The sequence below is a fragment of the Dermacentor variabilis genome, chromosome 1, assembly GCF_050947875.1.
Source record: "Dermacentor variabilis isolate Ectoservices chromosome 1, ASM5094787v1, whole genome shotgun sequence".
NCBI lineage: Eukaryota > Metazoa > Arthropoda > Arachnida > Ixodida > Ixodidae > Dermacentor > Dermacentor variabilis.
The window spans coordinates 281,866,134-281,891,889 of record NC_134568.1 but is presented as its reverse complement, the minus strand read 5'-3'; the positions used below and the strand labels follow the sequence as shown (position 1 = coordinate 281,891,889).

The window sequence follows — 25,756 nt, the reverse complement described above, 5'->3', positions numbered from 1 at the left end:
AACCCTGCAGGCAGTCATTTAAAAAAATAGTTTGATTATTAGATGAGAAAATGAAGGTCAAAGTATCAGTATTTGAATTTCGCGCCGAAACCCCAAGTGCCGGGACGTCAGCGTGACGTCAGGTATTCCAAAGTATGTTTTCACATTTGGGCCGCGTTGGCTGAATAAAGGTTCCCGAAACTTGCCATGTTTGATGTTCGGTTCCTTTAGAACCCAATGTAATCAATCTGTACCGCTATATATAATTACTAGGCCTTAGAAGATGCCATCAAATCCAAGACGTCACAGCCCCCAGGTGCGGGAACTTAAGTAGGCGTCGCCACCCGTATATCGTTCTTGCGTTTTATCTGGCTTACCAAACGTCTTATCGTTGTAAGAGTGGTGTTTTTGGTGTTATAGAACGGTAATTTACTGATGCAGAAGAAATCATTTTTCACTTTAGTGTTCCTTTAAAAATGTGAAATTGGAGATGCCGGAAGCGCGTTGCTCCCGACTTTTCCATTAGACACCACCAGTTAAAGATACCTAAGTAGCGTACCAAGTGAAAACAAAGAAAGAAACCGTGTGGTGAACCTATAACCCCTTCCGCCCCCCCCCCTTAATTTTTTATGACCTACATGATAATATATTAGCGCGTGGATACGGCGCCGACTACTCTGCTGCACTTTATTAACGCTCTTCATTGGTAACCGCAACATATCTTTCGCTGCTTGGAATCCTCTCGGAGTCACCTGCAACGTCTTATTAAATCTATCTTCGTGTCGGTGACAAGTGGTACCCCTGCGGATTAGCGAAGCACATTTTATTGCTGTTCCTGTACAGCGCTGGTGATAGGTGTCATGGGGTACTCTTGCGGCCTGTCGAGGATGAGCTTCCGCTTGGCGTGTCGCTTGGGAAGCGAGTACAGTAACTTGTCCCAGAAGTTCGGCTCTCCCCAGCGTACGTAATTCGTGGCCTGCATGTACGCGCGGAGGTCCTCGTTCAGTGACCCAGGAACGACCTCGTCGACAAGCACGATCACCAACCGGTTGACGTGGTCCTCCAGAGCGCGCTGGTACGCCAGACGGAACTCCCAGCGACACCATTCGCTCTCCACAAAGTTCCTGCAGCCGGTGTAGGGGCCATGCGCGAAGCACGCACATATGCAACACTCAGGTTCGCAGTAGCAACAGACACGTTGCAAGTACTCTTCCAAAGACACGTTAATATTTGCTCTCCTCTTACCAGTCGCTTTTATGCTCGAAAGGCTTGAACGTTTACGACAAAATCGGATGCTTGGATTCACCCGCATTACCTTTTCTGAAAGAACTTGATGCGTATCTCACGCACTGTGGGAACCGATGTTATGCGAAGCATAGTGCGAGCAGCTGGATATGCGGCATCTTTGGGGTTCTGCAAAGCGTTACCAGATTTTCCAACATGCTTGTGTAAGGCAGAGTCTGTGACTCCAGCCAGCGACTCTCTAGTGCGAGAGGAGCAAACTTGCATGTGACGCGAGTGCGCGTCTGGCGACAGCAACAAGGCGACTACGAGGGTGACGACGGGAGCATAATGGCGATCGCATGGTGACTGATTTATTGTACTCCGACGAAGAAACACTGCAATCTGTTCCGTTACGACCTGAGCCGATCCCGAAGGCAGTGCAATGTGACACTGTGTCTCCAGTGTCTCGAAGTGCTAGCTGTCACGAAGAAAGGACTGGGCAAAGTGGGCCTATCCCGAACGCGGTGCAGTGTCATCTACAGCGTCGGAAAACGATAGCTGCTCGCAGTGGTGTAGGCGCTACCAAAAAAAAGAAGTAACGAAACACGTTACTCATTACATTCAAATAAACGCAACACGTTACCGCTCTACGTTAGCTACACATTAGCGTGCTTTAGTTGAGCGTCATTACGGTCCACTCCGCTCCGAGTTTGTGAATGTAATGTTTGTGAATGTAATAAAAATAAACAAAAACACCTTTGCACCCACCCCCAACATTCTTAGTCAGTGCACCCTTTCGGTGGGTAAAAGGGTGTTATGGCATCTAGAACTGCCCTATGCTACGCAAAAAGTCATGATGATGGGATGTTTCTTGAATGAAAACACCCTTCAAGGGTGTTATGATTCGCAATTATCACCATCAAGGGTGTAAATTATTTTACTGTGTAGCCCGCTTGAGGCTAAGCGGAGAACGCATGCGCATTCGGGCTTCAGCTCCGCTCAGCAGCTGAGTACCGTTATCGCCAAAAGAAAAAAAAAAGGTATTTTGTCTTATTCGATGCTCAGAATGTTTAAAAATAAAACAGCGTTTCTTCGTAGCTCGAACCCAGAAGAACCATTCTATAAATGTTATATTTTACATACAGCAAGCCTCTACGCTTAGTACTGATATAGCGATAGAACGTTGTAGAAATCCCTAATACTTGAATACAACTGGTGGTTAAAGCTTGCTGCCTATATAGAGTTACATCCGATGGCTACCACCTCTGTGGCACGTGGCGCACCCATTTCTCCAACGTGAAATTAAACACAAAGCAGGGATGCATCCTTAATCCTAAATCTGCAAAGAACACTTCGAAAAACACTCAACAACTTTACAATAATTACAAGTGGAAGGTACGCGGTTCCAAAATGCCGCAAATTCTTCTGCTCACGAAATGAACGTGCGAATGCTGTAGCCCTTAACGACATCCATAAATAAAATCGCGTTCACAAACTATACTTGCACGGCCAGGGTTCGAGAGCGCGCGCGCGCACGTGTTAAAGCTTGATGGGTAATTTGTACGTTTTAGTGCAGGTTCGCTGCTTGCATTATCAAGGGAACGTGTTTTGTCGCACGCGCGTGAGCTGAGAGAATGGTGGGCGAGAGCGCCGGTATATATGCATACATTTTTGCTTATTTGCAACGCCGTGCTTTAGTTCAGGTGATCTGCATTGCTTTTTTTTTCCTTTGGGAGGGGGGGGGGGTTCTGGAATGAGGAGTAACTCTGTAGTGACAGCACCCTCGGCGCTACTGAAAGGGGTTAAGCTAAGTACGTCACCCGTTACAGTTTAGAAAAGGCAACGAGTAAGTCACTAAGGTAGCAAAAAGGCAACGCGTTACCGGTGATTAACGCCGTTATTTGTGACGCGTTACGCACCCACTAACACTGACACCAACTTGTTGTTACGCGACGTGACGCACGCGAAGAACATGCAGAAGGTTGACAGGTATGACCAATGTAAACTGGCACACGCGCATGCGCTTTCCCTGTTTCTTAAAGCAAGTTGTTGAGGTGGCGCGCGTCTCGCCTATAGTTGATGTTGGCACGGCTGAAATACAATATGTGCGTCTGTGGCCTGATGGCTAGAGCTTCGGGCTTTTGCGCTGGGGTACCCTGGTTCACTCCCGTCATCGGACACGTAATATTGAAGACAATGCAGTTGCTGCCACTTTTCTGCATCGGGTATGTCTGTTTCTAGCTTCTTTCGTGGGCCGATCCCGAAGGTAGTGCAGTCTACAAATGTCACAGTGCCGATGATGATTGCTGCTTATTATTATTATTATTATTATTATTATTATTATTACTATAACTGATGACAAAGTGTTGGAAGGCGAGTCAAGCTCTCTTAGTTGACGTCGATCAAACGCTGTTGCTCCAGCGCGGCTCTCGCAATAACTTATGCGGTTCGTATACAGCCAATTCTCAACCCCAATTCGCCCAGGAAAACACTGTCTGTCATTCACCTCGATTAAACATAGAATAGCCTAAACATTTTTTAAAATTATTGTTATTAAAAAGTCTCGAAAGAAGGCTCGACAGGAACCTGCTTACGTGTGCAATGTGCCTGGCATGAGGCAAGGAATGCTGCGCATTAAAGCTCTACTTTTGCTTCATTCTGGCTTCAACACGTGAAACAAAAGAAAACTAAGCAAATGGCTAAAAAAAAGAAAACAGTAATTTGGTGCAGAATGAAATAAATATCTCATATTTCCGTCCGCAACGCTGCAGCCTCCGAGGGTTAGCCGGCAGCGACGTGTCAGTTTTTCCGCCGTACGTGCCTACACGCACCGTATACAGTCAGCACCGTGCGTGCCTCAACTGCGTGCCTCGACGGATTCTTCGAATTTTAAGAATAACTTCCATCCGCTGCTTTTATGACTCGCTGGGGCGGAAAACGAGGCACCGCAGGCGTCTACATCTTCTTAATGCACGCAGAACATGACACAGGCAGTGTCAAATTTGAAACGGGCGCACACGATAGGCGTAAAAATGAGTGCACGAATCCCTAGTTCTAGCGGGATATAAAAGTTTTGTTCTACATAGTAGCACGGAACACCACTATAGACATCAAAACAAAAAATGGCAGCTTCCAGCGCGGGAAAGCTGGTTCGAAGCACGAGCAGTGCTCCGCCTTCTCCATTTCAAGGGGCCCAATGCCAAGCAGATTAATGCCGAGCTGGCGGCGGTGTACGGTGACAATGCCCCGGATCATGACACTGTTCCGAAATGGCGCAGGTGATTTCAATGCGGTCGAACACGACACGACCACGAATAACGGAATGGCCACCGTCGCTCGATGGTGAACCACAATTTGGAAGAAGTGTATCTGTTCGGTCACTGTTTTTGTGCGGTGCTCTGAGTTTTCTGGTTTTTGGACATTTACGGTTACCATTGACGACGATTGATTAACAAGACGTCGGGCGAAGATTGAACGAGCCAGGCGCCTTACAGGTACGACATTTCTTTTTTGAGGACCTGGCTATTACCCTGCCGTTACGGTGGTCGGAAGCCGAGAACATCGTCACGAGCCTTATGCTCGTCCAAACGTAACAAGCCATATGAATGATGCTACGGGCCGTAATGAAAAGCCTGGGGCCTTGCAAGCGTCACAAAGCTTCATAAAGCCGGCACGTTTGGTTCTCCACAACTCGGAATCAACTTCAGCGAATTCAGGAATAATGGCTGACGGTGAAGCCGAGAGCAAGAAGTCTCGCCTAGAAGACAGCAAGTACGATGACACAACATCGAATTATGAGCTAAGTGATGAAGAAGAGATGGGTGAAGATGCACCATTTACTTTGGTCACACCCGCCGCGGTTGCTCAGTGGCTATGGTGTTGGGCTGGTGAGCACGAGGTCGCGGGATCGAATCCCGCGAATTCGATGGGGGCGAAATGCGAAAACACCCGTGTGCTTAGATTTAAGTGCACGTTAAAGAACCCCAGGTGGTCAAAATTTCCGGAGTCCTCCACTACGGCGTGCCTCATAATCAGAAAGTGGTTTTGGCACGTAAAACCCTAAATATTATTATTACTTTGGTCACGTACAAGAAAAAGCGAGCCGAAGGCATTCCGGTTGTCTTTCGCCAACAAGTGAAGGTACTACTTTTTGGCAAGTAAATCCAAACCGAGTGTCTGCCGAAATAGTTTCCGCTGCCAAAGAAAAAGTACAGTCTTTCAGGACGAACAGAGATGGAAGCTTCAGTGTCAGCGTTGCTTCCTTAGCGTCGGCGAAACGTCTTCAAGTGTAGGCGGCCTGGAAGTCAAGCCCTTCATCCCTGAGTCATACACGCGAAACGTTGGGAAAGTAAAACATGTGCCTCTGCAGTATACAGACGAACAACTCCTAGACTTCTTGAAAGACGCCGGAGTTATAACGCAGACAGATAAGATATTCCCGCCAAGAAGATGGAGCAGTACAGTCACATCCACTTCACACGGTAATTCTGACTTTCAGAGACGATCGCCCTATTCCAGGAAGAATTTACTTGGGTTTCACCAGTCACCCTGTCGAGGAATACCTAGGACCAGCACTTCGCTGCTATAACTGCCAGAGATTTGGGCACATGGCGAAAACCTGCCGCAGCACACGTCGATGCAAAATCTGCTCAGAAGATCATGACCACAAGGAGTGCAAGTCACTTCTTCAACCTAAATGTGCAAACTGTGCGGGGAACCATGCCGCCTCCTTCTCAGGCTGCCCTCAGAAAAAAGCAGCGGCACAGATGCGTCGACATGAACTAATCTATGGAAGACAACCGCGACGCAATGAACCCGCCCCAAACCTTGAGATTGTTCATCCAGTGCCAGATCACCCACCTCAACGGGCACCGGAGCCACCACAGCCAAGAGCATCAACAAGCTATTCCACCTCTAAAGAACAACCAACAGTGCAATCAAGAGACCAATCAAGAGGATCACAGTCAAGTGCCCAGTCTTATGTATCAGTGCTGCGGAAACCCAGACGACAACAGGCAGAAAGTAATACACAAGAAAGCTCCAGTACTCGCACACATTTCTCTCAGCGACCTTACTCATCTACTGCAGAAGTAACACCAGCTAATAGCGAACATACCACAGCATCGGTGACACAACTGATTTTGCCAATGCTTTTCGCAGCTCTTAAGGCAATCCTGTCTGCTCTGCCGGAAGCAAACAACCTACCAGAAGTGAAAGCCTTGTTGCCTCTAGAAGCACTGTTGTGTCAACAATCCGGGCCGAAACTGCGGCAGGCAGTGCATGAATAACCGCTACAAAAATGTCTCCATATTTCAGTGGAATGCCAACAGTCTTCGAAGGAAGTGTGCTGACTTTCGTAAACTGCTTGTGCAATACAACTTCCCAATACTTTGCATTCAAGAGGCGGGAATCAATGACGACTTTCGCCTCTCAAATTATGTGATATACAAGACTTCTCGTCAAGGTGCTGTTAGCAAAGTGCTCCTGTGCGTCAGAAAGGACCTACCATCTTATCAAATTCAGTCCAGTGATTCAGACTTCCCGGAATTCATCGCATGTAAAGTATCCTTTGGCAACCTCTGTATAAAAGTGATTAATCTATATCTACAACCTTCAAACCGGATTTCAGTAGAAGCGCTAGTGGATATCTTCAAAATAGCTCATTCTAATTTATTTATATGTGGCGACTTCAATGCACACAACACCATCTGGGGCAGTGATCATTGTGATGCACGGGGTAACGTTATTGAGTGCGCCATAGATAAATGCAACTTGACTGTTTTAAACGATGGGTCGCCAACATTCCTTCGTGGATATAATTACTCAAGCTGCATAGATGTTACCCTGTGTTCACATGATCTAGTGAATGGTGTGGGATGGACAACAGATATGGAAACACGCGGAAGTGATCATTTTCCCATCCTTGTTAACCACCCTAGCATGCACTGTGATATCAGGCGTTACAGCTGACTAACCAACTGGCAAGCTTTTCGGTGCCACCTAACGGATCAAATTCATCAACATGCAACAGTGGAAAAATTTACAGAATTTTTGCAGGACAATATGAACATATGCACAAAGAAGGTCCCAATTCCAAAAGATTATGCTGCAGTTGACGGAGAATATGAACACCTAAGAGCCATCCGACGTCGATCCGAAAGAGCTTACCGACGTAGCGGAAGTTTAGAAGCATACAGAAACGCTCAGAAAATACACAATGTAATGCGCAGACGAATGGAAAATTTAGGCAAACGGCGCTGGCGCGATTTCTGCGGCATGCTGTCTCCTCACACGGCTGCCCCACGAATTTTTCTAGTAATTCGTTCTTTAAGCGGACCTGTAACACAGAGCTTTCCATTTCGTGCTCTCGCTGTAGCTCGGGACACGTGTGAAATAATAGTTGCAGATGAATTTTGTGAGCTTATTTCCAGACCTGCTTTTTCATCGCAATGTGCAGAATTTGATATTTCAGTAGTGTTGGCTAAGCGAAAAATTACTGCTTGCTACTGGGCCCAACATCCTCAATTAGATCATACTTTCACATTAAGCGAGCTTCAATGTGCAATTACATCATGTCGCCAAAAGTCCGCTGCAGGGCCGGACGGCATTACGTACAATATTCTAAGAAACCTCGGACCGACAGGTACAAATGCTCTCTTAGACATCTATAATAACTTATGGATAGAGGAAACTGTACCTGACTCTTGGAAAGTCGCTCGAATCATACCAATTTTAAAGCCTGGTAAGACGCCCTTGTGCCTTGAATCCTTCCGCCCTGTTAGTTTGACAAGTTGTTTATGCAAAGTAATGGAGAAAATGATTGACGCGCGACTTCAATGGTGGTGTAATGAAACGAATGTGCTGTCCAACTACTTAGTAGGTTTTAGAAAACATAGATGCACAATGGATGCAATATTAGATATAGTAACCTGTGTGGAGCACGAGCGTGCACGTGGGAACATGACTATAACAGTATTCCTAGACATCAAGAGGGCATTTGACACTGTTAGTCACGTTCATGTTTTGCTAAGCATGTTGGAACTTGGTCTGTCTGGCAGGTCCTTGCGATGGATGTCTGAATTTCTATCAGGTCGCAAAATATTTGTTCAGACGGGTGAAGGAAAGAGTGCTGAACATTTCGTCAAACAGGGAGTACCACAGGGAAGCGTACTCAGCCCCTTCCTTTTTAACTGCGTCATGGCTGATTTAACACGAAGACTGCCATCACAGTTAAAGTTTTCTCTGTATGCAGATGATGTGTGTATTTGGACATCTGGATCTAATGCTCAACTACTCCAGATAACATTGCAAGACGGCATAAATATCATCAACCAATTTTTGAGAGAAAGAGGAATGGTACTATCACACGCAAAGACTGCTGTATTGCCCTTCACTCGGAGGCAGTTAAAAAATTTCACCCTTAATCTGGAAGGACACCCTCTAATGATTGTCACACAGCATCGATTTCTAGGCATAATACTTGATAGGCAGCTATCCTGGGCACCCCACATAAAAAAACTCGAAAACGAGGTCAATGCCATAGTGACTGTACTTCGCAGACTTGCAGGCACATCATGGGGCGGATCAGTATCGTCCATGCTGACTGTTTGCAATGCATTAATACGACAAAAAGTTGCGTATTCCGCGCCCATCTTACACGGACTTTCCCACACGTCAGAAGAGCGACTTCAAAGACTTTTAGCTAGAGGACTACGCCTATGCCTAGGAGTTCCACGAGCGACTTCTAGCTCTCTTGTAATAGCTGAGGCTCGCCAATCACCATTTCCAGTTATGCGAACTACAGAAACATGCCGGCATTATTTCCGTCTTCAAACCCAGCATAAAAACCACCCATTGGCTCTAGACATAATGAAACGAGATAGAAGTTATGTTCATGTAGAAATTCAAGAAAATCTTCACATATTGCCAAGAAATGAGTTGTGGAACTCAGACATCGAATATCCTCCATGGCTGCTTACAGTTCCAAAAATCGAATTGTCAGTAGATGGGATATTCAGCAAAAGAGACATGTTCATTCGAGCTGCTCAACAACTAGCGCTGTACCATGTATATATGCGGTATTCAGGATACATACACGTCTATACAGATGGCTCCAGTACAGCAACCTCTTCAACTTCATCATTCATTATACCGCACCTCAACAAACAAGAATCATTTAAATTATCTCGTGTGACTTCGTCCACAACGGCTGAACAGTTCGCAATCCTATGTGCGATAAAATTTATATTGTCAGTAAAAGATGCGCAAAAATGGGTAATTTTCAGCGATTCACAGGCGGCTCTAACATCACTCTGCAACACCAAGGGGAAAACATTCAGTGACAGTATAATATATGAAACACTTAAAAACCTCACAAAGGCAAGCGAAGCGAAACATGCAATAGCATTCCAGTTGATACCAGGGCATTGCGACATTCCTGGCAACACAGCAGCCGATGAAGCAGCACGACAAGCGCACCTCAAAGATGATACGGCTCCGCTCCCAATATCAAAGGATGAATTACGCTGCATTATAAGGACAACGTCTCTCAAAATGTCTAGAAACACTTGGTTTGACCAGAATTCTAAGAGCTCGGACTTATACCATATTGATCCATTTATTGAATTCAAATTTTCATTGTCATTAGATAGAACTATGGAAACCCTTATTCATCGATTAAGGCTAGGCACTGCCTACACAAAGCATTTCTTACACAGAATTGGCCGTGCGGAAACCCCCGAATGTGATTGTGGATTTGTAGACGAAGATATATATCACCTCCTTCTAGATTGCCCACATCACGACACACCAAGAAGCCGACTTAAATCAGCGCTAATTAAATTAGACCGCAGACCTTTCAGTTTAAGGAAACTTTTGGGCCCTTGGCCAACAACGGCCTTCCAGAAGAGTGCTTTAAAAGCAATGAAGACTTTTATTGAAGACAGCGGCATTGCTGGACGTTATTAGCGCTTTCATTGTTCCCTTCACTTCATTGTCACTGTATATATCCATCTGTTTGTGAATTATGTTATGTTGACTGTTCTGTTGTGACTGTATGTGATAATGCATTTACACGATGTATGTACCACCCGCTGACTAGACAATGCGTTATTAGGCGACAATATCTTTTGTACTTTTGAGACTTTCATCTACATAAGTGTGGAGACATTTACATTGTATATTGTATGTACCATGTGTTCCTTACGTCATCGTCTTCCTGTGGAAACGTTGCGTGATAAGTCCTGGTGCTTGTGTGAAAAGACTATTTGATATGTGACCTTGAACCCTGTACGATGTATGACGGAACCACTCAAGAGATGAGGAGTAGCCAGCGCCTTAAACTGTGCGCCAACATCTCCTTATATCATATCAATAAAAAAAAAACACAATTTGACGCGCAATCTATAGTGGAGGCCCTTGCGCTTTGCTGACTGGCGGATAACCGTTGAACAAATAGGCAAACAGGTTAACGTGAGTATGGGCTCATATTAAGCTCCCAGCCGGGCCTCATCGCTTCTCTGTTCATTTATGACGCTACAGTATACGAACTTTATCAACGCCCCTCGTAATGTCCGCACCAAGCACGCCACGTAGCACACTGCACTCGCGTAGTGCATCGGCCAGCGTCGCAGTGTGTACGTACTCCGTGAGCAGCAGCAGGGTGCGCCTGGAGCACGCCACGGCGTCGCGGATGATGTCCTGCAGCGGGAAGCCACCCTTGAAGTTTCGCTCGTAGGTGCAGACCGAGAAGCCGAGCGCCTCGACGCCGGGCAGCAGCTGCGCGTGCACCCAGCCGGCGTCCCGGCTGCTGAACGAGAGGAACACGTCGAACAGCTTCTCTTCGTCCAGCTCGTCCTCCTTGATGCACTGCAGCGAGCGGCACACGCCGCGCGCGTACAGCCACACCTTCAGCTCGCGCTTGTAGCGCAGGTAGGCCGCCGACAGCGCCAGCCCGATCACCAGCGACACTGCGCGCGAGCCGGGGAACACGTGTCATCGGCGTGGACACGCGCTTCGACCTGATTCTGACCCTTGTATTTTGGCGACGGGAGAAAGAAAGGGGGAACGAGCAAGCGTCAGAATCGCCAAAACCCGCATACTCTGTGTACCTCCGTGAGCAATATGATATAGGAACAAATTAACGTTCTAGAGGTCATATATAGCGGCCATGGCGACTCGATATATATTGTCTACGAGGCGAAATGTTCAGCGGGAGAGCTACTTGGTACATATTCACATGGCAGGAAGGAATTCACACGATGCTAGTATTCGTTGTCTGAAAACAAAGTCTGCCTTCTCTCATATTTCTCAGAGGTGTGCGGCCAACGTAACACACATGAACAGAGTTCAAAGCAAACAGATGGGACGAAGGTGTCCTTTCAAATGACTTTAAGGAAGGAAAAATGATCGTAGAAAAAGAAATGCAGGACGAATTTGTCAAAGGACATTAATTTAAAGAAAGGGAGAAATTGTACATATTAGACTTCGTGGCTACGAGCGAAATGCCGTCACGCATTGTCGCGTGACGATTGTCAACCTGTGCGCGCAGTGTGAGTAATTAAATGAGTGTCTGCACGTGCCCATGAGACCGGACCACAGTACTGAAAAACACGTACATGTGACGAGGACAAATCGAGGCGCCCTTTCTTTTCTGCGGTGCGCTCACCTGAAGCCGTTATCGACCAATATCGCCCCCAACACTGTTTGTCTTCTGGCTTATCTCCAGCTGCATGCTCTTGTCGCTCTTCAGCACACTTAAGTACTCCGCTAACACGCATTCCACACGCTACTCACCCAAGACAGGTAGCAGGTACGCTATGACGCCTGGTACAGCTGCCGGACAAAGTTCTTTCTGTCCTAGAGTCGCGAATGCTTTCGAAGATACCAGTGAATTGGGGTTCCCTACGCACACTATGTCTCCAGCATCCAAAATCTGGTGGAAAGAGAGAGCAACAACATTTCAACAGGGTTTACAAATACATGCGTCGAGAACGTCGAAATACAGATGACAATAGCATCGAGAAATGACATATAGTTTCTGAAAAGTGAACAGATCGCCTCGGAAAATAGGTCTGCTCTAATACATCATCCTTTGAAAAGCTTACCGTGTCACCGTGAGCTTCCATCCACTGTCTGAAAGGGTAGTCGGTGCATTCGCACGCGAAAGGGTTGGCGGACAGCCTCAAAGTCGTCAAGTTGCGTCCCGTCACGAGGGCGTAGGGGAGCCGTTTCATGCGGTTGCCACTCAGGTCGAGTGAGCGAACTTTTTCGGGGATCTGGCTTACGTTGAGACCGGTCAGAAGATTATTTCTGAGCGAGAGAACTTCGAGGCGTGGCGCGCCTTTGACGAGAGCGTCGCCAAGGCCTTGTATGCGGTTGTCGCGGAGTTCCAGCCGCGTCGTCTCCTCTGGGAAGGCTTGCGGCGTGCGGTTGAGTGCCGCCGACGAGCAGTCAACGGCGATCGTTCGTTCACCGAGCGAGTCTTCGCGGCAGTCGCACCGGCAGCCCAGCTCGCAGTTGTCTTGCCACCGGATCACCTGTTGCCTCGTAAGGTCGTGCAACAGCGTTCCCTTCAGCCACGGCGGGCTCTCGCATTTCGGGTAACTTCGCGTCCGCACTTCGCTATTCCGTCCCAGGAGCCAAGCCAGTCTGCAGTCACACATCAAAGGGTTGTCTAGAAAGGGGGAAAAAACAAAAATATAAAAATTCGGTAACCTCTTATTTCGTAGATTTGTCACGAAAAAAATGCAAGAAAATGTTGGTGGCAGTGGTGTGTTGGTGTTGGTGGCTTAGTCGACCCAAGACATCTTATTAAATCACGTTGCAATAAAACTCCGATAGAGACCGCACATGAGAGCGAAAAGGTACAGCGTGCTGGTCAACGCCCGTGACTGCGCGGTCCTTCGCTGTCAGTCTCAAGGCACGTCGCTTAAGGCCGATCCACACGACGGACCAAGTCCGCGGGCCGATCGGTCACGTGATGCGACGTCACGGCCCGTCGCAGTCCGGTCCGGCGCAGAGCACATCCACACGGCGGACCGCCATAGCAGAAGGCAGAGCAGACCAACCAGCTACACTCTCGGCCAGAGTGTTTTGTTATTATTCCGGCTCGAGTCCCACAAAGTCGGCAACTGCTCAACGAGGGATACAAAATAAAAGCCTCCTCGTCACTCCAAGAGGACATGGTGTTTAAAAATATATATATGCTGCACGCACGTCTAGGCGGAACGGCGGACATGAAACGACTGGCTTTTGCTGAGCCGAAAACTAGATTGGATTTGGCTGAAGCCACTCTGTTGCCGGACAATATTCGTTGGCTACGCCAAAATCGCTGCCATAACTGCATGCGGTCCGCCGCCATAACTGAAGCGGGAAAAGCCTCGGCGATTTGTTGGACCGCGAGGACCGCGGTCCTGCGCGGGCCAATGGCGGTACGCACGAACTGGTGACGTCCTATCATGTGATGCGCGGACCGCGGTCCAAAAGAGCAATTGGGTCCGTCGTGTGGATCGGCCTTTAACGGGCACGAAGAAACGTGCAACGTTTGTCTTGCGGCTGCCAAATAATACTGAGGCGTGCTACCTGCTTTTGTTTAGTTCGAATAGATTTTTTAAACTATCGTCTGTGACAGAGAGCGCTGTTCCGCCTTTTTCAGGCGGATTTGTGGAAGAGGCGGAAATTGCTTGCGCATCGTAAATCGCAATGGTCATGTACCTAAATAAATATAATCACTATTTAACTCACTTTATTACACACCCATATAGAAACATGCGATATTCAGACCGTGCACTAGTGACGTCATAAGCTGGAATCTAAAGACTAGCACAACTTTTGAGATATCCGTCCTCGAAATCTGTTTAAGAAAACACGCAGGTTCAATGCAATGTTGCAATCTAAATAACGCGAATGTTGTTTGAGTTAGCGAGGAAGCATCGGTGTAGCTGATGACACGTGCTGAGGCGATATATGATGCTTGTCGAGGGAGGAATGTTGATGCGAGGTGTATGCACAGAGCTAGAAGTGCGACATCTACCTATATACATTTATGGCTTCATAACCCTTGTGTCCCAATGGCACATACATGCCCGTTCTGGGAGAATGGCCAGCAATGAGCACATACGCAGTGGCACATACCCATGCAGTGGCACAATAATGGGGTAGCTTTAGAATAAGAAATATAATAAAATTATTTAAGTCGTTTTGTGCGTTATTTCATTAAGAGGTCTGTGCGTTTTAGATATACCCGTGTTCTGACACTATACGTGTAGAGGTTATACTATGCTGGGATATAACGTCTGATAACGCGGAACAGAGATGCGCTCACTGGCACTATTGATCGGTCAAAATTCCGTGCCATATAAGCTTGAGCATCCGGCGGTATATATACCCAGTTAACCAAGAAACGGGTAGCCCAAATACAAGAAAATCAAAGAGGCTGTTCAATATTATGCATTATTCCATTAGAGATCTAGCTGTGTGCTTAAGAGATTCCTATGAGCCGACATTGGATGTAAAGGTTTTACGACGTGATTTATTGTTTATTATGAGAATGCGCTAACTTAAAAGCGCCACACGAAAATTATAACAGAAACAGACACACAGATTTACAGGACAAATCGCTTTGTCCTGTAAACCTAGCAACTTCAGTTAGTAGCAGCGCGCGCACCTGTGTTTTGCGAAATAGCAAAACGCAGGTTCGCTTACTGGTACTGTTTGGCGGTCAGCTATTCGGAGCTATATGTTATTTAGTTAAATATATATATAGAGCCCCGATGTCTCGTCGGCGAGAAACATTACTTACGTACATACAACGTTGCAACACACTGCAGGAGGTTACGCAAAGAAGGCTTCGCTCTAAACTAATTTGGCGCTGCAGGTTACATCGTTAAGAACTGCTAGAGAGAGGTTTTCTAGAAACTTAATTAGCGCTACTGTATTCCACAGCAAAGGGGGAAGGCAGCTGGGGAGGATCAGGTAACAGCAGATTTGTTGAAGGATGGTGGGCAGATTGTTCTAGAGAAACTGGCCACCCTGCAAACGCAATGCCTCATGACCTCGAGCGTACCGGAATCTTGGAAGAACGCTAACATAATCCTAATCCATAAGAAAGGGGACGCCAAAGACTTGAAAAATTATAGACCGATCAGCTTACTGTCCGTTGCCTACAAACTATTTACTAAGGTAATCGCAAATAGAATCAGGAACACCTTAGACTTCTGTCAAGCAAAGGACCAGGCAGGATTCCGTAAAGGCTACTCAACAATAGATCATATTCACACTATCAATCAGGTGATAGAGAAATGTGCGGAATATAACCAACCCTTATATATAGCTTTCATTGATTACGAGAAAGCGTTTGATTCTGTCGAAACCTCAGCAGTCATGGAGGCATTACGGAATCAGGGTGTAGACGAGCCGTATGTAAAAATACTGAAAGATATCTATAGCGGCTGCACAGCCACTGTAGTCCTCCATAAAGAAAGCAACAAAATCCCAATAAAGAAAGGCGTCAGGCAGGGAGATACGATCTCTCCAATGCTATTCACAGCGTGTTTACAGGAGATATTCAGAGACCTGGATTGGGAAGAATTGGGGATAAAAGTTAATGGAAAATACCTTAGTAACTTGCGATTCGCTGATGATATTGCCTTGCTTAGTAACTCAGGGGACCAATTGCAATGCATGCTCACTGACCTGGAGATGCAAATCAGAAGAGTGGGTCTAAAAATTAATCTGCAGAAAACTAAAGTAATGTTTAACAGCCTCGGAAGAGAACAGCAGTTTGCAATAGGTAGCGAGGCACTGGAAGTCGTAAGGGAATACATCTACTTAGGGCAGGTAGTGACAGCGGATCCGGATCATGAGACGGAAATAATCAGAAGAATAAGAATGGGCTGGGGTGCGTTTGGCAGGCATTCTCAGATCCTGAACAGCAGGTTGCCATTATCCCTCAAGAGAAAATTGTATAATAGCTGTGTCTTACCAGTACTCACCTACGGGGCAGAAACCTGGAGGCTTACGAATAGGGTTCTACTCAAATTGAGGACGACGCAACGAGCTATGGAAAGAAGAATGATAGGTGTAACGTTAAGGGATAAGAAAAGAGCAGATTGGGTGAGGGAACAAACGCGAGTTAATGACATCTTAGTTGAAATCAAGAAAAAGAAATGAGCATGGGCAGGACATGTAATGAGGAGGGAAGATAACCGATGGTCATTAAAGGTTACGGACTGGATCCCAAGGGAAGGGAAGCGTAGCAGGGGGCGGCAGAAAGTTAGGTGGGCGGATGAGATTAAGAAGTTTGCAGGGACGGCATGGCCACAATTAGTACATGACCGGGGTGGTTGGAGAAGTATGGGAGAGGCCTTTGCCCTGCAGTGGGCGTAACCAGGCTGATGATGATGATGATGACGATGATGATGATGATGATTCCACAGCACATTTTAAGGACGGACATCTGGAAAGTGGTGTTAGCTGTAGCCCTGGGATATCTGCTTAGCAGCCATGACTTCACTGCAATACGGCTTTAATTTCGCAATTCCAACATGTATCCTAAAGTAAATAATTAAATATTCAATCAGCCAGTTTTGTTAATTAGCCACATGGGCATTGCGATTTGTTTTGCAAGTAATGTACGCCTCTTCAGTTAATCCATTTGAACAGGTGAAATTGCGCTATATGCTCCGTGCATTTTTAAAAATTTTCTTTTGGTCTGTATAGACTCGCACGATATATAGCAGCCTCCACTTACTCGTATAGCTAGATGCACGTTTTCTATCTTCGTTTTCTTTCTTACGAAATGCATAGGACATGCAAAAATGCGTCCCCTCTCGATCACCAACGCTTCGCGCCGATATTTCGTTAAAAATGTAGCTTAGAGAGGAAGAAAGCACGACTAGTTATGCCGTGCTGCGATGTGCCTGAGAGAGGCGCCCTTGAAGCAAACATTAAACAATAAATATTCCACGTGGCAGCGATCCCAGTACCAAGCTACGCTTTTGTAGAACGTTAGAAGAATTTGTCGGCCATCCTTTCATACGAATATGCGATAAGAGACAATAGCTCTAGTAGACCTTGAGCAGGATTGGTAAGAAATTTTGGTAATACGCTGGAAATTGTAAAAGGACGTGCAGGGAGCGTTCGTTGCCCCCAAAAAAAAATTTAGAAAGAGTTTGATAATAGCGGATATGAAAGCAAATAAAATGTTGCGAGCCGATGGCGCGAGGAGGTGAGCTACCCTCCCTGTATCAGAGGTTATCTGCCACTGCCGCGACCAGTTCGCACGAGCGAAAATTATTCCGCTGGCTTTGTGCTTCTGCCATATTGGAGACGAAGGCCCGTATTATGTTTACGGCAGGTTTCCCAGCCTCTATTTTTTTTTTTCCTTCATGTCTTTTGCGCGGCAGTGGTAGCTTAGGGTGTTCTGATTTTCACGGACATCCCGAGTTTTTCGCGTTGCTGCCAGCTATTCGTGGGCTGCAGACGGTGTGTTTGACGCCGAGGTGACTTCCTGTGACGTCGTCGCTGTTTGCGGGCTGAGCGTCTCCGAGAAGAAAGGGAGCGTTATTTTGAATTTTCAGCTGTTCTCGCGGCGTACATTAGGGTAATAGTTTGCACACACTATCGTCATCGAATGGTCTATGCACCGCGCTTGTCTGTTTCCGATGTCCGAATCTGGCGAGGGGCCGCTCTATACAACAGCAGCGTTTCCGTTGTTTTAATACATGTTTGTATAATGGTAACCATATTACTTATGACGTGAATCTGGCGCCGTGTTATCGCGCTGAATATGCTTACTTCAACAGGCGTCTGACAAAGAGCGTTAATGAACGGTGACATAAACGACCACTGAGAACTTAATAAGTGCCGTTATCTCTCTGAGAAATTAATAAATTCCTTTGTTCACTCATTCATTCATCGTAACGGGACTCCCTACTAAAGTGCACATATAGCCGAGCTTCAGCGGTGCGACCAAAGACTGAAGTTATATGGAATAATTTGTAGCAGCGACAGAAACAAAGCCAGTCAATCCACGAAAGTGAGCTCGTACCGTCAAGAGTGAGGGTCGGCTTGGTGGTCAGTCGCTCAGCGAAATCCGTGCGCCGTAGCAGCTGCACTTGGTTTCCTCTAAGCCCGAGTCCCACCAGGCTTGTGGCTCCAGTGAAAGCCCCTCGCACATCGCTGATGTTGTTGTACGCTAGTTGGATGAAAGTCAGGTGGCCGTTGTTGGAAAACTCTCCTTTTTCCATGGACTGTATTGCGTTAAATGAGGCGTCCAGATATTGCACGAAGGGCAGATTCCTTACAGAGCCGTTGAGGGACAGCAACTGGTTGCCACGGAGAATCAACTTGTTCAGCGTCACAAGACCCTTGAAGGCGTTTCTTCCGATCCACTGTAGCTTGTTCTTGCTCAAATTTATCTCAACAAGGCCAGGATTGTCGCTGAAAGTATCATCTTGAACATGGGACACAACGTTGTTCTTAAGCGAAAGCACCCTCAGTAGCGTAAGTCCCTTGAATGCATCCGTTATGTCCTCTATTTCATTTGACGTCAAGACCAATTCTTTGATCCAATGGATATTTCTGAACGTTCCTCGTATGCTAGTTATCTCGTTTCCTGACAATGCAAGATGTTCCAACTTGGAGTTGGCATGAAAAACCGACTCGTCCAAAGAGGATATGCTGTTGTTGCTCATCTCGACACGAAACATTGCTTCCAGTGCCGCAAAGGCTCCGGGCCTTACTTCGATAATTTGGTTCCTATTAAGAAGAACTCTTCCGATCATTGCATTGGACGCTGATATCTCAGGGATCACGTTTATACAGTTATCTTCGAGATTAATAGTTTTCAGATAAGGCATTTTGGAGGCCATTAGCTCTTCGATGTCTGTGATCACGTTGCGGCTTAAATCGAGAACCTGAAAGATAAAGAGACAAATGTCGTTTGTGAGAATCACGGAAATGTTTGAACAGCTTTGTGCACTAAATAAACATGGAACTTGTGGCAGTCCAGCTCTGCATCACAATTTTAAACACTCGAAAATAATATTTGAGAAGGTGGTCAAACTGACACGGTTGGAACACAGTTGTCAAGAGCACACGGTAAAAGTGCAAGTATTTTTTTTTCACTCAAAATGTGACATGAAATGCACGGCTGTTACACTTAAAAGTTTTCGGTATGACATTGTTCCACAGTGCAGAACCATATTAAATATAACAGCAGTACTTAGTTCTCGATACAGGTGCAAGGCATATAGTAGGAGGCTAGGTTTTGAGTCTACTTGGCTGACTTCAGTACTGAAATTACAACCTGCCCCTAAAGTCTTTAATTAAAGGTTAATTAGTGAACTTTGTTAAGTAGTAATCGTATTGACAATTATCAAACAATGTCAAAGGACGCCGCTGCTACATGTTGGTCGACAAAAAAAAATTTCTCTCGAATATGAAACAAATCGTCGCAGAAACATGCAGTACGTACCATCGTGAGCAGTGTAAAAGAGATCTCAGGAGCGCGTGTCAGGTAGTCTTAAATCCAACTTAGAGCAATACGGGGTGGCCGTCGCCGCCGGAAGCAAAGTGAAAAAGGAGGCGCTGCTGCTGATGATGATTAAGGCTCTCCCCTTTGTATTGGGGTGGAAACAAATAGCCTGTGTGGAGTGCTACCATATCGCAATCTAGCCTTCTACCCAACTCCGCTTTGTCTCGTACTAGTTACCTATATCCTCGTAACAATTCCATCCCCCAGCTCTTCCTTGCTTCTTTCTCCACCAATCATCAAGTAGACTCTTGCTTATCTCCACCAATGACCAAGCGCTCCCATAAGCTTTGAACCCCAGCGCTTCTGGAAGATGGACACTGACTGCGGTTCTGGCTAGGTGAATTTCTTCGCGCTCCGTTAAAATGCGGTCGGTATAGCCTGGATTTTTTTTCTTCAGCAGACACAGGTCATACCCTGTGGCGAATATTCGCTCCTGTGTGGTTTCGTCCTCGGGTAGCCAGCGCGGGCCACAAAAAGCGAGGCGCTGCCTTTTTGTATTATCGTACAAATTTTCTTTCCCGATTTCTTGTTTGCCGTCTCGGTAAATATCTACGGACATTTTTTTGTTTACGTTCTGTGCATCTAATTTAATGTCTCTGTTTCTCTCCCTTTCTTTTTCATGACTTCGGGTTGTCTGTTTGCACTTTAAATTACCCTATACTTGGTTGCCAGCTTTCTAGACCTCTAACTCCATTCCAAGCCTGCGCTTTTTGGAGTGCGTATGTTTGTTCACTCTAGCTGCTCATTTCGAATGATCCATGTTCCTGACTCTTAGAAACTAATTTTGCTGTGTGCTTTTGAATTCAAAGGAGTCTCAAACTATGTTACCCTGTACTATATACCCAATATGTGTGTGTGTTTTTTTTTCGTAGGCACGCAGTGTCAGTCAAAGCACCGCCCTTTGGTTAGCTTGTAACTGGTGAGACTGTGTTTCTGGAATACGGAGAGGCTCTCTTCGACAGCTGGTAGTGATAACGCGCTTAGTTTTCACAAGTCGGAGAATACTCTTGAGTGTACAGTGACGAATATTACTGAAAATGACCCCTTCGCATTACGAGGCCAGTGCGAGCTTAGACGTGAATGTGGGAGGATTTTAGTGGACCTTGATTTACTGCGCCTCCCTTTCCATTTTGTTTTCGACTGCGGCCCTCGCGCATCGCCCAAGTTGGGTTTAAGGATCTCTTCCACGCGCTCCCGTGTTCCGTGTCATACTGTTCATTACAACACATCTTGACAATAGCATACTGTGGCGCTAAGAACGACTCCCAGTACTTTTAGGACCAATGGCTTGAAGAAAAGAAAAGTCTTGAAGAAAAGAAAAAAAAACCGGAGCCGCCATGGTCCTTTAAGTCTTCGGAGCACCATGTAGAGATACCTGGAATTACCGCTAAACGCTTTAAACCTGCGGCAGATGCCAAGTTCTTGGTGCTCGAGCAGTTGGAGAGGTATGGATGCCACTTTCAAGTTTTCACCGACAGTTCTGTTGACGTGGAACGCGAAGCTAGTGCCACGACGTTCGTGATATCATCATTGGAAACATCATGGGCTGCCCGACATGAGCGGATTGTTTCTACAACGATGAGTGAAAGTTTCGTAATCGAAGCTGCCAAATGCAACCGGTGATGCTTTCTTCTGAATGCAAGACAACACTCCAGGCACTACAGTGGAGATTTCCACAGGACATCCACTTGTAGCAGCTATTGTGCAGCTTAAAGCGGCTACGCTGCTTAGGATTCTACTTCGGCTTCCAATGACTTCCCTCGCACATCGACATGCCTAAAAATGAAGCTGCCGACAGTATTGCGCGCGAAGCACTGGCGTACAGGCCAACGGTGAGAGTGCTTCAAAACACCGATCGACTACTCGGAGCAGTTATCGTGAGCTGCTTTCGCTCTTCCTGGTCTCCGCTGTTTGCCCAGGGACACCGCCGATCAAAAGCGTCCATAATGCACTATATTCGCAAGCTATTAGCAGGAACTTCGGCATGGCTACACAAAATATATAAAACTATCAACATCACCAGTATGTTCGCTATGTCACGATCATGGTAACGCACGATATTACTTATGCACAGAGTTCGTCGAGAAGAGCGAAAGGCTCTTCGACGTAGAGCGGCTCCAGCGCAACCACCGAGGACTTGCGTGGTGTTTCCACAGAGACATAGGATTTTCAGGTGGAAGGTGCTTCGCCTCCTACTGAAGTTTCTTAAGAACACTGATTTATCCAAGTGAGTGGTGACGTTTAGCCTTGTTCGCTAATCGTCACCAATCGCTTTATGTAGTAAGACTGGACTGCTCAGTGGGTGTGAGCTGTATACTTGGTGGAGTGTAGACATCTTGACTTCGCTCCGCCTAGTTGCTTTATTTATCCCTCTTGGTAGCGTTCATATTAAGCGACATGCTTGCACCACATTTAACTCTGGGGCATGTTTAGGTCCACATAAGTTAAAAGGAGACGCTCGGGCGGAGCAATAGCCGACATCCCTTTGCAAGGATAGATACGGCCATCGCTACCTAGCACCGTCCCCCTCCCTCCTCGAACAAGATTAGACGAAGCGTACAAAAATATATACAAGAGACCACCGTCTTCGCCAACGAACCGTCATGTGCAAAATAAAGAAACTAAATAAAAAACAGTTTCATCAAAATTAAGAAAGAGCTATCTACTCTCATGCCTAAGAAATCGCACCTCCTCTGACAGAGCTGTCGAAGTGGTGCTGACAAACACATCCTTTGAGCTTGCAATCTTGTCGGCCTCAATGACTGCTCGTGTTAAACAATCCCTGTGACTATTCAAAAGGCACGTGCTGCAAGAGGCTGACAGCCAGCCTTCGCGTGTAGGCTTGACATTGCATGTTCTCTTAATCTCTGGTTAACCTCCCTGGCTTTCTATACATCCTTTCGCTCCCTCTCTTCTCTTAATCTATTATAATTAAAGCAGAGGTTAGTATGCTCGACAGAGTGCCACATGTAATGTGCATCAGGTACACAACATTTTCCGCACACTCGACAAAATCACTCATGTGCTTCCGGAATTATGTTCTCGGCTGGCCAAGCCCCGTTAGCTTACAGGGTAACCATCATTTGACAACCGCAATAAGTACTGCTGAAATGCCTCAGTCATCTTGTTTTGGCAAGATTTTTCAAAGGCATTGATGCACATTTTCAATGTGCCTCTGGTAAGGTCTCTGAGTGCGCAGAACTAAAAGGGAGCTGTGGATTGTTGCCGCGAGGATGGTATATCCAACCCGTATGGTCAGCGTGCATACAGAGTTTCAGGTCAGAGAGCCTAATCTGGTCATTTACTGCTAATTCGTGCATTGATCCCAGAGAGACATAGCGTTTCCGTAAGGTGCTTATTTTGCTAAAACACCAGACACAAATATATTTTAGTCGCTGTGAATAAATTAAAGAGTCGTTAATGTGAACCTAAAAAGCTTCTTCACTCTTAAGCGTCGTAGACCATTCGACACAGATCGAATTTAGTCAAAAGCAAGTCACTAAGAACTGGGGCGATGCACGCACCGGTGCACACGTCTTACATTTGACGATGAGGCTAACAATTCTACAGAATCTATGTCGATTTTCAGGTAAACAGGGAGCTATCCTAAAGAAACCAGCAGTGGAAATGCATGTGTCCGTATTCACACACACAAGAAAAAAAAGAAGCAAAGGATTACTCCGGAACTGTTCGTAAGAGCAGAAGCCAGCCAATTGTCATATTAGACATATTAGTAGCGAAAATGGCTAGCCATTGTGAAACAGCCCTTACGAACTAAAAACTTTGTGAATTCGGCCCCTGGTCAGTAAGTTCATAATGTTAATTACACGTGCTTGTTATTTTATTCTCAGTATCAATCAGCGGACAACTTCAAAAACTGGCTCTCACCTCCAGGTAGCGCAGATCGTCGAACAAGGCGTTGATCATTGTAATGCGGTTGCTGCGAAACTCCACATACTTCAACTTTTTCGTATCTTCGAAAAGCATACGCGGCAGGTGCTGTATCTTATTAGAAGACAGAAGAAGACTCCGCAGATTAGCCATTCCCGAGAAATATCTTTCATCTATCGTCTCAATGGCGTTGAAGCGAAGGTCCAATTCGAACAGTTCGGGCAGAGATAACATGCCTTGCAGGGATCTGATGTGGTTCTTTCGTATATGGAGCCAGCGCAGGCGCTTCGCCGCACTCACATCGCGAGGCACAACGTCCAGCCGGTCATTCTCCAGCAGCAGGCGCGACAGTCTGTCGATGCCACTGACGGCCGCCGTTTCGATATCGCGCAGGGGAGAGTTTTTGACAACTAGCAAGCTTACTGAATGGTTGGAGAACCACGAAGCTGGCAGCACTGTGATTTGGACGCCGTCGAAAGCGAGTTTCGAGTGGACGATTCCCTCCAACTTTGCCATGTCCGCGTCCAGTTCTTGCCTCTTGACGTTCCTGCACGTGGTCAAAGCCCCTTTCTTGACGACGGTACATTGGCAATGCGACAGCTTTGGGCAGGTGGCGTTCACTCTGCGCCATTCTTTGGCCTCGGTCCAACAGAACGTGCACGTTGCTAGCACGAGCACCAGCCAGTCTATTTGTCGTAGTTGTTTCGCTGTAGATGACAACATATCGGGTGCGATCCGACCCTGCCGGAGGCGACGCGCACGAACTTGGGCTGGCGTTTCACAGCTCGATTGCGAGGTTCTGACACGCGCACACACAAAGCCATCACTGGCGGCCCAGGGAGAGAACAGAGGCAAAGAAAGGCAAGGAGATTAAACCAAACTTGTGCTGACGAAGCTACACAGAATGAACAGCAGAAAGAAGATGGCGCATTATCATTACGTCGTTATCACCATTGATAGCAATTTTCATAGGGGCGTGACGTGACGAGTACGTTTTCCTCGTCGTCTGCATAAACGTCGAAACAACTAGACCAACGGTGGCGTGCTACGTCGCCGGAGTAGGCGCTACGGGCTCACTTCGCACTCGTTGCGGTAACTGTGCCGGCACGAGACCACGGGTCTGACGCTCGCATACATGTGCATTCAAGCGTAGTGCACACAGTACGCATATGAACAGCGGACAAACAACGAAGCAAATGTCTTCGGAACACGTAGTGGTGACGTCACGGCGACATGCTGTTTGACGGCATTTGATACCGACGGATGGCTTCGAGCGATACCGCTGAGGGCTGTCGGCTGCGCTTGGCAACGCTCACTACGTCCCGACAGCGAGCCTGGCCTGGCGCGCAGGCTTACGTCAGTGGCACGAGACCGGCAGAACGTCAAAACAGATAGGGCGCGCCGGATAGCCTAACGGGAAAGTCGGTAGGTGGAGCACACCACGTAGCGCGCGAAAGCTCTGCGCTGCATGGCAGAAAGTGTTGATTTCGTGCTTTCGCACTTTCGCACTTTCGAAATAAAAACGACCTAAAAAACACAAAGGAAATTGTTTATCAGGCGCGTTGTTGCACATCTTTGCCTAAGTGCTGCCCTTTACAAAAATGCAAGGAAGTTTGGTCTGTACCGAGGAGCAGCTGTTCGGAGGGTCAGCGGTTCTGTCATATTGCAACAACACGCACCGCAGTGACTTTAGCGGCGACGGCGTTCTGCATAGACATGTGACACCTGCACTTATGCCAAGTTGTGCCACGAAGCACGGGGTGGCTAGCTTGATTCCCGATAGCGGTGGCGTGAACCCCGGAACGTATGAAAAGTTTCGTTGCACGATAAACGGTCCCTGAAATAGCAATTTTCTCTTCTTTTAAGAAGTTCAGTTCACCTGAATATGTCATGGACAAATTTGCGTCAGGGGGCCCATAATTATGTGATTGAACATGACAGACGTGCTGGCATGCTTCATTGAGTGGAAGAGCACGTTGCTTAGGCGCTTCAGCAAAAACTAAAATAGAAAGTGCGTGTCATGATTACACGTGACTGGCCGAGTATCGCTGGCGTTACACGTTCTACAGTGGCACCAATCCAACGTGCATGCTGTTAGGATACGCGAAGGGAAGCAGAGAAATA

The 25,756-nt window shown here is 46.7% G+C and overlaps 1 protein-coding gene across 1 annotated transcript; it reads right to left on the bottom strand.

Moving 5' to 3' along the window:
• Positions 1-680: 680 nt before the first annotated feature.
• Positions 681-24,979, bottom strand: LOC142566051 (protein toll-like). Its single transcript, XM_075676775.1, has 6 exons — positions 23,630-24,979; positions 18,254-19,121; positions 12,309-12,877; positions 11,998-12,136; positions 10,847-11,171; positions 681-1,103 (listed from the first exon to the last, which is right to left on the bottom strand). The coding sequence occupies exons 1-6, from the start codon at positions 24,353-24,355 to the stop codon at positions 803-805; spliced, it is 2,928 nt and encodes a 975-aa protein (XP_075532890.1). The 5' UTR covers positions 24,356-24,979; the 3' UTR covers positions 681-802.
• Between the last annotated feature and the right edge of the window lie 777 nt (positions 24,980-25,756).